The sequence below is a fragment of the Centrocercus urophasianus genome, unplaced genomic scaffold (genome assembly GCF_019232065.1).
Source record: "Centrocercus urophasianus isolate 14NV4802_14NV808 unplaced genomic scaffold, USGS_Curo_1.0 seq_35, whole genome shotgun sequence".
Classification (NCBI taxonomy): domain Eukaryota; kingdom Metazoa; phylum Chordata; class Aves; order Galliformes; family Phasianidae; genus Centrocercus; species Centrocercus urophasianus.
Genome location: NW_024884922.1, coordinates 7,375,779 through 7,388,247, shown reverse-complemented (window position 1 = coordinate 7,388,247; position 12,469 = coordinate 7,375,779). Strand labels below are relative to the sequence as shown.

Below are 12,469 nucleotides of genomic sequence, written 5' to 3'. Positions count from 1 at the left end.
TGGCTTGAGGTCTGCTGTCTCGAGGCTGATAGCTGATTGAGTCAGACAGTTGTAAAATTGAATCCAGTGCTGGGTGGATTGCTGTTTTTCCCACATTTCTCATACATTTTCCTCCCTCACACCCTTTTCTAGCTTGCACTCGGTTTCCTATCTTTTAAATAGTTATAATACCATGGTATTGTGTTCTTGTATAATACCCTAATGCCTTAATCTTTTTCTCTTTTGCAGTCACGGTGCAGCTTCAGGAATACAGGACAGTTTTCAAATAGGCAGCAGAAATACCTTTCCATTGCAGAAGTGTTACCTGGGTCTGGAGGAGCTGGTGCAGTTGCTCCTACCCATGAGCTGAGCAGTGAGTGGGGCTCCAGCATCCACCTCTCTGTTCTGAGAATTTTTCATTCTGCTATTGCTGTGAAACAGACAGGACTCAAAAGAAATCGGACCTGTGGCTCCTAGTTCAGCAAAATTAATGAAAATGCATGAAGATTTCCTTCCTTGTTTGCTTTTTGTAGAGTTTGGGTTTTTTGAGTGTACTGTTTGAAGTGATTGCATTGATTTCCAACTTCATTTAGCTACTTTTCAGCCTTCTGTTTCAGAAACATTGTGAGTAGTTTATTTGTTGGTTCCTCAAGGTATCTGTTAGTTTGGGTAGGTCTCCTGAGTCATTGGGGTTGGAAATGACCACTGAGATCATCTAGGCCAACTGTCAGCCATCGACTGGCATCAGTTCCTTCTCGTCTCGTTTTCCAGTTTGTGTTATAGATACCAAAAATGTCATTTCTAGCCAGCAAAGCTATTCCCTTCTTCATTGTCTGCATGCAAGCAGGAAGGGTGGACATCTGAAAATCTTAAATGCACAGTTGAGACAGTGTGAAGTTGTTGACTTGGTTCATAAAAGCTTCCATTGTTTTTCAGATGAAACCATGTTTTTCAGTGTCTGTACACATTCCGTGGTGTCAGAAGCTTGAACAGGAGTGCAGCTCTGTGACTGAGCTCCAAACTCCAGGGGAAGTCTTTGTGTTTTGCACTTCAGCACGTAGAACTTAACAGTCTGATGGCAAATAGGGCTGTTTTAGGTGTCACAGTAAGAGAACTCAGATCTACTGATATGTAAGAAAATATATATTTTAAAATGAAATGAACATATTTTTTTTTTTTGCAGAGAATGAAGAATGTGTTTAAATGTGTGCAGTTGAGCGTTATGACCTTTTTCAACACAATGACGCTGGAGAGGTCATGCAGAGGGCCAGAGGTGGAATTAATCACAGGAAGCAACATAGGAAAAACTGAAAGAAATGGAAGAAAAACCTTTGTGTATAATTTAGCCAGGCAACAAAGGAGGCAGATGACTGTACCTTTTATTTGTGACAGATAACACTGAACTGGGAAAGAAATATTTTATGGTAATACGTAGAAGCATCCACTAACAGAAATAAAGAAGTGAGGTTGAACCAAGGAATGATTAGGAGGAGCACTGGGGAAAAAAATTTACCAGTGAGGCTTATTAGATTATGGAACACTCTTCCCAAAGGATGTGGTTCAAGCTCCATTACTTGCCCTCAGTATTAGGCTGGTTAGAATAACAGAATGTACTGAGGGAACACTTGAGCACTGGTAGGGAATGAACACAGTTACCCAATCCATCTACTCATTTGTCTTGCTTCCGTGATTCATTTCCTGAAAAACGGCTTCCAAAATGTGCTAATGACATCACAGCTTCAGGCTCCACGGACACGTGTGTGCTTCTTGGTAACCATGCAGCTTTCAGAGGGAGTTTATTGGCAGACTGAGCAAGTGGGGGCTCTATGGCAAGTGTCACTGGGACGCATCCCGAACCACCACAGAGCTGGGCTGTGTCCATGGAGGGTGGTGGTCAGGAGTAGGGCAGCAGCAGAATTTCTGTTGCAGAAGTCACTGCCTCCTGCTTTTCTTGGCACAGAGGACAAGAAAGGCTTGTCTCCTTGAGAAGCCAGCCGTATTGATTCTCTTACAACGATTTGATGGGAGGAGAATGACTTACAGCATTCCCTTGAAGTGTAGTGTGACTAGGTTGGTTTCTTCAGTCTGGGCTTGCTGGTTGTGTGCACGCCAGCATCTTTGTTCCAGTGAGCTTAATCTTGCTTAGGAATGAAATACTTCATGTGCATGCTCATTAACCACATAAAAACAGTTCCACATTTCTTTTATTTCAACTTTGTTACTTCCTTACTGTACTGAGTCCAAAAACTTGCAGTGGGGCTTCTTTAAAAGCAGTGTAGCTGCGGTTCTGGTGGTTATTTAGTATACTTGGTGCTCCTCACAATTGGCAGTTTTAAGCTTGTTAAGACCAACCTGTTTGAAGATGTGATGCTAAAACACAGCACGACTTTCACTTGGGGCATAATATGAACTCCATCTTCAAGCAGCATTTGCCTCACTGCTCCAGCCTCTCCCATCTGATTCCATGGGTCGCTTTTTCCTCTCCCATTTGTTATTACATAACTTCCCCGTGGCAACTTGAGAAATGGCTTACATGGAAAAGTAATGGAGGAAAAGTATTGATGTATTTTTAGTTTTCTTCTAACACAATGTAGCAGCTGGAAACCAGGAGGAGAGCCAGCACAACGTGAGCTGCCAGCTCTCCGTGGGCCACCAGAAAGCGTTCATCTCACCACAGTGTGAGAAGCATTGGATTGACTTGAGCAATGTGACACATCGTAAGCACTAAAAAAAAAAAGGAAAAAAAGGCTTCTCAAGTTCCCAGAGCTGCTCTTGGTCATAATACGAATATTATTGTTATTATAATAGTCTTACTGGTAATAGTTTTGGATAGTTCTTGATTTGCTGGTTGTGGTGGAGGAATCACATGATGCTATCAAGTAGAAGTAGAGAAAATCACTTGTGCCTTAGTTCTTCATTATCTGAGTAATTTAGTGCTGTCCTATGTTGTAACATTGAACAATTAATTTTCTGTATGTCGACAGTTCCATAAATGGAGAAGCAAGGCATGGAGCTAGCTTAATTTGAGAATTCCTAAAACATGGGGTTAGTGAGAACCACTGAATGGCTTGGGTTGGAAGTCCCCAGTTCCAACCTCCCACCAGAGCAGGTTGCCCGGAGCCCCATCCAACCCCTGCCTGGCCTTGAGCACCTCCAGGGATGGGGCATCCGGTTCTGTTCTGCATGGTGCTTTTTGTGGTTGGGTTTTCTTTTCTTGGTCTAGTTTTCATTTTCATTTTTTTTTTACCAGCTTCTGTAGCCTTGTCTACCCAATATTTTTTTGTCTTCCTGTGCTTGCTTATCCCATTTTAGAACAAGAGAGCGGGTTGTAACTTTGGAAAGGTTAAAATGGCAAAAAGAGTTCAAGAAGATCTTTGGAAACTTCATATCTATTTGAAGTCTTCCTTCTTTCTTTTCATTCTTCAGGTTGGCCCAGGGATACTGCCTTAATCCCGTGCTTGTAGGGCTGCTCGTGGAGAAGTCTTTGTGAATGAAACGTGGCACTCAACCAAATAGGTCCAAGAGCAATAAAGTTCATTTGCGGGATTGTGATGTGTTTAATGAATATAATTGCATTTTGCAGCTCTTATTATAAAAAGTAAAACCTCAACTTTTAAAAGCAAGCTGCTAAAATTTTAGTCTCCTCAAAGTATAAATGAACTTGTTTGAGTAGGTACAGCTATGAACTCACCCTTTTCTCTTTGCTTTTGTCTACCAGAGACCAGAGTGTTAGGCTGTGATTTCTGCCTCATTCTGCTTACATTAAAAAGTGGTCTGGTGAAAGACAGTTCCTTTTAGATGAATGTGTCATTGCTTCATTTTGCCATTAATGTTGTTCCGCAGGCTGTCAAACTCAATTACAAGTCTGGTGTTGTTTCCATGGCTCTCAACAATGTTTCTTGCCATCCTAGAGCAGACTTCAGATTCTCTATTGCAAAGAAATGTGCTTTGCTCTTAAAGTGAGGTTTCTGTTTATTTTAGTTTGAAACAGATGGAAATATCTACGGCTGAACGATGTGAAATGACATTAGACAGCTTTGAAGGTAGGAGAAGATTCTAGGACTGTGGAAGAAACTTAGAAGAGCTCACCATTGCAATCTTGTTGTTCTAGCAAGTAATTTAGTGAAAATTTGGTGCCATCTGAAATAATGGACCACTACTGTTTGCTGCACTTACTGTGCCTTATGCAGAACAGTATGAGAAAGGAAACAGTTGTGGGGTGCAGTTGTGTGGAACAGGAGGGAAAATGGATCTGCTTATTCTGGTTTTAAAGCAAGAAACAATATGTTCCAAGTTCCATTGTTGTTGTTTTTTCTTTGTCCAGAGATAATTGGCAAAATGTTTATGTTGCTTTAACTGATTAAAAAAATAATAATAATTTGATAGTGTGATTGCGTGTGGAAACGAGTAAACAAAGTTATGTTAGAGAATGGCAATTAAAAATAGATATTTTGCAGCAAACAGCACATTGTATGGATGAAAAGTGCCCTGACTACAGAACTATCGAAGAGTGTTTTAAGACTGCTGACTTCATCAGGGCTGTAACTGACATGAGAAGGGCTGTTTTTGGTAGCGTGGTGCTTTCTTAGTGTTTGCAGAGCTTCAGAAGCAGGTTGGATCATCATGCTGTGGTGGGTAGTCTGCACCCCTCCGCCCTTTTCACAGTCTGGTTGTTTAATGCTGAGAATTGTGGCTTATCTTAGCCACTGGGAACATAGAGAATAAAATGAAAAACATTGGCTGTGACATATCTCTTCCCAACACTTTGTTTAGCAAAATAATGCAGTGGTCATGAACAAAAGCACTGCTTTCCTTACTAACCCTGGGGGCACCAACCAGCACATAGCACCCAGTTTGACATTGCATCTTGGAGCTGAAGTGAACGTTATGGACCCGCTAGCATGGGACTGATTTTTCTGGAGGAATGCCCTTGCCAGCAAGAGGCAGAACTCCATGAGGTCACCTGGGTCGTGCATCAGTGTGTGAATTCCTCGAGGATGTAATTAGCTCATTCTCTCTGATGGAAGACTCAAGTTACTAACCAATGCTTGGCCCACGTCTCTCTTTACTTAAATGTTGAGGAAAGGTGTAGTGATGGCAGTGGTGGAGTTCCCATGCCTGGAGCTGTTCCAGACCCGTGGAGATGTGGCACATGCTCATTGGGCATGGCGGGCTGGGTGGGCGTTGGACTTGGTGAGCTTAAAGGTCTTCTCCAACCTTAGCGATTCTATAACCCACTTACTTGGAAAGCCAGCTTGATGGTCAGTGACTGTATTCTGATTTGAGAACAATAGATCGCAAACACACTGATAACAAATTACTAAAGGAACATGAAAGTTTTGCTATGGAGATTCTAATCATCGCATTTTTTATTGCAAGAAGTCCTTAAGCTGCTCAGCACTGAATGTCATTTGTTGCTTTGCCTTTGACGTGGCACTAATTGCATTGCCACAGTGCTGATGAAGGGAGTGTTGGTTATTACAAAACCTGACCGTATGATTATGTTTGAAGAAAATTCTGGTTTGACCTCCAAAACTTTGTAGGGCTGAGAACTCTGTTAATTGACAATGCTATGTGTATGCTTTGCATGCCAGTAGCTTGCAAGTTTTTGTCCTCTGCAATTCAAAACTGTCGTATTAGAATACTGAACTAAATTAGAAATGATACAGAAAACTAGGCCTCCTTAATTTTCATTTCTTTCGTTAAAAAATTATGTTATTACTAACTTTGACTCTCTGACATGAATTTAAAAATAAGGATTTTGAAGCTGAGTTTCTTCTGACTGTGCTGTATACTGTGTGTGTGTAATTACTTTACTAAAGCTCTGTTCATTTGATATAATGGTCAGAATCTGCCTCAAATTTTCAAGGTACATTCAGAGCTATTCAGTGCTCAGCAGGCATTTAGAGATGAGAATGCTTATCTACAGAAAATGGAGAACATTCTAGTATGCATTGTTACTGCAGTTAGGGAGCAAATAACAGAGCTGCTGTGAGATGATCGGTTCAAATTGCTGTTGATGATGGTTTTGGTTGTTTTTGTCCCCAAGAAGCTTATTATTTGCTGTTACATTGTCTACCCACATCTAATGAGCAGCAGTGATATTTTCTACTGGACTCTGGTTGCTGAAGCAGTATTGGCTTTTGTTACTTTGCTGTGCCTCAGTCTGTTCAAGTGTCTGTGTACGAGCTCCTTGTTCTCTCTCAATACATTAGAATTAGGAGGGATCCTTCAGCCAATGTCTGCTCTTTGTTTCATGTTCACCCTTCGTTTCCTTTCTGCATGCTTTTTCTTATTTTCCTATGGCTTAATTTTCTCGCGTTCCTTGTGAAAATCTCGTTTTTAGAAATTGTGTCTTCATGCTGTGCAGAGGTGAATTGCTCTTCTCCTTTTCCACATCACTGCGTGTTAGATAATTCTGTTCTCTCCAAAGGGGCATTCTTCATTAAAATAAGAGCGTGCATTCTGCTGTCTAATTGGATTCCCCTTTGTGCCTTTTCTCTGCAGCTGGCCTGTGGACAGTCTTCACCTTGGGCGGAGTGGGGAGTAAGGCAACACCGCAGCTGGAGCAGTGCTCCCCACTGGCTAACCAGAGCCTGCTGCTGCTGCTGGTCCTGGCCAACCTGACCGATGCTCCGGACACCCCGAACCCCTACAGGCAGGCAATTATGTCATTCAAGAACACACAAGGTTTGTGTCTGATAGGACAAGATGAAGCGATTTCAGACTGAAAAAAAAGGAGATTTATACTGCAAATGAGGAAGGAGTTCTTTACAAGAAAGGCAGGGAGGCGGCGGTTGCCCGGAGAGGTGATGATGCCCCATTCCTGGGGGCAGCAGATGGGCTCTGAGCACTGCTGGAGCTGTGGGTGTCCCTGTGCACTGCAGGGAGCGGGGCCTGATGGCCCTTCCATCTGGAACTGTTCTGCGATTCCTTGATTCTCTGATCTGTTCTTACTCCAAAGCATGAACCGATGAAAATGAAGCTTTTAAGTTGCTGCAACTTTTTGGAGATTCTCTTTCCAAAACCTGTTTTTTTTCTCCAGCAAGCCCATGTAATAGGACACCTTCCTCTGGGAGTTGTGATGAGTAGTTGGCTCCCTGGTGCTGAAACTCATGGAAGGGATGGAGGAAGGAGGGTACTTTTTCCTTCAGACTTGATGAATTCAAGAAAGCTTCATAATTTTAGAAGACATAAATAAAGCTGTCTTCCAAGTAAACTGGTTATCCAAGAGGCTGCAGGAGTTCTCTGAAGATTTATAGTGCTTGGAGAAATCCTGGTTAGCTGGCATCATGTCCCTTAGGGCTGTGATGAGCTATTGCATTGCTAATTGTGTCATTCTGTGTCGAAAGTAGCATGAAAACCCCTTTTTTCTTTAGATGTGGATGTCTACAGAATGACATTGTTTCCATTAAACTTGTTTCCACTAGTGATATTCACATGATTGAGCTTATATTTGGTTCTTGAGAACACTGAGTGGGACTGGAAAAAGGAGAATGGCATAAAAAAGTCTAGTTATGGTCATAATGATTCATAGGATGTGATTTTAATGTGAAAACTGGCTTTTGGCAGTGTTGAGAATGTAGAAAACTTTGCCAAGTGTATGCACTGGAAGGCAAGGGGAAGTAGAAAAGCCACACTGCAGTGGGTTTGACGTTGGTGATTGATCTCTAAAGGTACAGAGATGCATCCTAAAAACCTGCTCTGTCCACCAGTGACTGTGCAGGAGTAGTGGTGTTGTCACACTGTTTCTTACAGCACAACTTTCCTAAGTTAATGCGTTTTTAATAAGCAGTGAACAATTCAGAAATCTGTAGTCTGTTATTGTGGGAACTGAGGAATTTTAGTTAAAGTCTTCAAGTTTGGACATCTTGTTTATAGAAGCAGGGCAATATTTAAGTCCAGACTTGTAGGATACTTGAGTATTTGAACTGCTGTTGTTCCCAGGGTATCCACAAAATTACTGCAGTTTTTCCATATGGTGAGCTTGTTGATATGCTCAGTAAGAATAGCCCTTGCATCCAGTTGCCAAGACACTGAAATAAGTAATTCAGTTCCCAAAGGCAATCTCATCCCCCTTCATGTGTCTGCCATGGATGCTTGTTTGGAATGGTTCTTTGTGCAGAGCTGGGCAGGAAGATACTATACAAATTTCTGGAGAGGTTTTTGGGAGTTGAGAAATGTACCTCTGCTGCAGTGGAACAAACTTTGCACTCTCAGAGGTGTTTTGTGAAAAAAACCCAGAAACCCAGGGCATAATCTGACCTGGGGAGGTGGGGAGGCTGAGCAAGGATGAGAACCTGGGCCTTTGCATGCTGAGCACTTACTGTCGTGCTTGCTTCTTCCATTTCCCCTGGAAATTCCTAGAAGTTAGAGATGTGTGTTGGAAGTTTTTGTTGCAGCTGGTGGAGCTTCTGGAGACAAAGTTCTCTGAGCAGAACGCTGCTGTGTTCTGACTTTCATCTCTGCCATAAATCATATGGTGAGCATGCATAAGATACTGCTAGTCTGGTTTGTTAGAGTATGCAATGGGGCTTCACCAGTGCCCTGTAAGGTTTATGCCAATCTGCTGTAAAACTCATGGAAGCTTTGGGTTAGCTCTTTATTATGGTGCCTGTACAAAATATTTCATCCAGGGGTTTAAAAAATTGAAAGCTGTCCGGATGGCAAATATATTTGCTAAAGATTATTTTATATTTTTCTGTTTCAGACAGCAGCGCTTTCTCATCATCACATCCCCACGTTTTCCAGATTAATTTTAACAGCTTGTACACGGCTTTGTGTGAGCAACAGAAGTCTGATCAGGCGACCCTCCTGCTGTACATGCTTCTGCACCAGAATGGCAACGTACGGACATACGTGCTGGCACGGACAGACATAGAGAACCTTGTAAGTATTGTTCTGCTCGCCCTGAGGTCCCATAACTAGCCCTTTGTGCCACACCACCCTTCAGTACCTCTCAGGGTGGGCACTGCACTCCTCTCTGGGCAGCCTGCTCACACTGGCAGATCGTGTTCTGTTAACTTATTTTTTAGATATTCAGGCCAAAACTTGCACAGGTTTATCGTGTGTGTATAATCGTTAACAGAATGAACTGGGACGTATTTGATGTGCCAGATATCTCACACAATTGGCATAAAGCTGAAACTCCTCAGTAGTGTACCTTGTAGACTCTGTAGAAGTGCCATTTCAGTGACTGCTTAGCTGCTTCAATAGGATTGTGGTTCACAGCTGATGTAACAGATACCTGGTGCAGTTCTTGTAGGTTATAAATTAGGTGATGCTCCCTGGTGCACTTAGTGTTGTCACAAACCACTTCAACAGATCTTACTTATTAAAAAGCATTCCCCTAATAAGATAATGGCTGTCTGGGGGAATATAGGTAACAGAATAGAGATTTTCCATTACGGTGTTTGAAGTCCTGCCAGATAATTGGATCCTGTGCCTGTCTGATGGCAGATATGGAATGGGTTTGGGCTCGGTCCAAGTTCTGCCACTAAAATCAGAGTTGTTAGAGACTTCTGTTGGTAGACTCAGGCAGGATGGTTGATACTGGATTGATGATTTGAAACTGAGCTCCTGTGTAGTCTGCTGCACATTGTTTAGGTGTGACCTCATTCATTTTGTATAAATCCTGTGAACAAGGCATTATATTTGGTGTCCTGTGCTGTTGGTATGTGGTATGATGGGTTTCACAGCGACTAAGCTTATCAATTTATTGTTAGAGAAACAAAGGTTAGGTGTAAGCACTGTTTTGAAACTGATTGCTCTGTCTCGAGCTATTCTGTCCGTTTATTTGTACCCTTAATGCATCCTGGTGCTTTTAATGGTCATTGTTGATACACTTCTGCAATCTGCTTGTTTTCAGTAGGCTTGTAAGTAGGGATGAGCTGCAGCAGGCAGCTAAGAAGAGCAGTCTCAGCTGCTTGATAGCATGAGTGGTGAGCCAGGCACAAAGAGGATTGGGAGCGAGGAGTTAATGGACGACAAAACTATGGTCTCCCAGTTACAACCCTGTGGTTAAAAATTTAAATTTGTAAATGAGAGGAAGGGGCAGGAGTGTGGGGCTGCTTCCGTATATGGCTACAGTAAGGCTCTGTGCTATTCTGGTGCCGTGCTACCACGCTCCATGAAATAATCACAGGCTATTGGAAGATGGAGAGAGTGCACAGAAACAGTTTTTTGCTTAAAAAAAAAACCAAGCAAACACCCACACAGAAACTAGCAGAACTGTGAGGGTTTGTTGTGGGAAACTCGGAAAGTGAACTGTGCTGAGTTAGTGAGAAAGCTGTCTGAGCAGTGTGTGGATGTGTCAGTATCTTTGCAGGGAAAACGTTGGCCAGGAAGGACTCAGCCTGCTTGGAGGCACGGTAAGGACAGAGCCTGGAAGGTGAATCCCATGGCTTAGAAGGATGGGAGGAAAACAAAGTAATTCAGAGTTGAAAGTTGCTGACAAAGCAGCATTCTCCTTGAGCCGAGGGTGGATGGCTTATTGGAGGACTGTGGTGTTATCAGGCATGAACCAGTGGGCTAGCTGGGTGAAGCACATAGGTGTGTGATATGAGAGATCCGGTCAGCGTTCAGCTGAACTCTCATCTAAATTCGAGGGCTTTTGGGTTGTGGGGGTTGTTCATTGAACTTCATTCAATGCATCACAGCATTTGTTGTCTTTTTTCTCTTTTCTTTTTAACAATTCTTTCTGGGTTTGGCACCCAGGAAGAATCACTAACAGATGTTTTCTGGCATTTCCGAGGATTTTAAAGATATCTTTGCACTTCTGTAACATCTGTTTAATTTGTAAATTGAATCAACTGTTTCTAACTGCTGTAGTAGATTGTTTCAGCTTGTTTCCTGACTGGTATATGAATCTACCTCTGTCATTTACATGGAAATACCTCTGTTTTCTTGCTATATTGTACATAGCGCAGTGTACCTTTCTCCTCTTATAATCTGTTTGGTAGAATGCAATAGAGCATTTGTATGTCTTCCAAACTTACACCATCTCAGTGCATGTAATTCCATAAAATATTTGCTATTAGAGATGTTTGTGTCTGGAAATGCACCTGCATTGCTAAATTGTATGTGGAAAGATTCTCCAGGAAATGGTGGCACTGCTGAAACAGGGGGCTGTTAGTTGATGTCTTCAAAAGCAGAACAGCATGGTTTGTGGATGGGAGAATGCTGATCCTTTTCTTGTAGGTAGGAGCACGCACAGCTTCTAATGTCTGCTTTTAGCTGGCCCTCGCTTGGGGGATTAAAAGGAGAACTTTGTAATGGTGGCTGTATCTTAGTGGTAAAAGCTGCTCCTCATAGAAGAGTGTTGTAGTAATCCAGTAATGACAGTTAAACGATTCTGAATTAAAGGGCCTGCAGAACAAGGAGTGGTTATGGTACGTTTTTTCCAGTTTCATTTAGAAATCATTCATTGCAGGGTATGACTGCATGTTCAAAAGCTTTGGAATAAGGAGTTGCACCACTGCATTTTTTCACTAAAAAAATCAAACAAACAAGAAGCAAGACACTTACTTGTATGGATGTTCCCCTCACTGCAAGAAAGATATTGAGGCCCTGGAACGTGTTCAAAGGAGGGCAACAAAGCTGGTGAGGGGTCTGGAACACAGGCCATATGAGGAGAGGCTGAAGGAGCTGGGAATGTTCAGCCTGGAGAAGAGGAGGCTCAGGGGAGACCTCATTGCTCTCTATAACTTCCTGAAGGGAGGTTGTAGTGAGCTGGGGGTCGGCCTCTTCTCTCGTGTCATCAGTGATAGGACCAGGGGGAATGGCTTCAAGCTACGGCAGGGGAGATTCAGGCTGGACATGAGGAAGTATTACTTTTCAGAAAGGGTGGTCAGGCACTGGAACGGACTGCCCAGGGAGGTGGTGGAGTCACCGACCCTGGGGGTGTTCAAGGAAAGGCTGGAAGTTGTGTTGAGGGACATGGTTTAGTAGGAGCTATTGGGAATGGGTGAACGGTTGGACTGGATGAGCTTTTAGGTCTTTTCCAACCTTGGTGATTCTATGATTCTATGATTCCTGGACATAGCCCTCTTCTGTTTGGAAGAACGGGTTGTGGAAGTTTTCTGCTAAGCACAACTGCTGATGTGTGTTGCACCAAGCATGTCTAAACAGGATCTGCACAACGCTTGACTGCACCATGCCTGTGCATGAGAAGATAGATATTAAGTGTGACATAAACTTCGTGATTTAATGTATGTCTATAGCATAAAAGTGTAGAAGTGTGTTTCGGTTACAAATCTAGAGGAATTCCAATGAAACTAAAATTCTAGTTTTGTCTTGCATCTTAACTCTCTTAAATCTTTTCTACTTAAATGGTGGCTTATAAAATCATAGAGTATCCTGAGCTGGAAGATGATCCATACGGATCATTGAGTCCATCTCTTGGCTCTACAGAAAGACCAGACCATGTGGCTTAGAGCTTGTTGAAAACTTCTTGTTTTCTGAACGGTAACACTTGTCCTAAAGGAATGTA

General features: G+C 42.5%; 1 protein-coding gene across 5 annotated transcripts in view; it reads left to right on the top strand.

The window, feature by feature from the left end:
- The window catches only part of DYM (dymeclin), a 149,799-nt gene that overhangs the window by 53,433 nt on the left and 83,897 nt on the right, over window positions 1-12,469 (top strand). For all 5 annotated transcript variants that reach the window (XM_042831189.1, XM_042831190.1, XM_042831193.1 and 2 more), the window contains 2 exons: window positions 6,487-6,669; window positions 8,690-8,868. In XM_042831189.1, coding sequence (XP_042687123.1) covers window positions 6,487-6,669; window positions 8,690-8,868 — 362 coding nt within the window. The remainder of the gene's footprint in view (window positions 1-6,486; window positions 6,670-8,689; window positions 8,869-12,469) is intronic.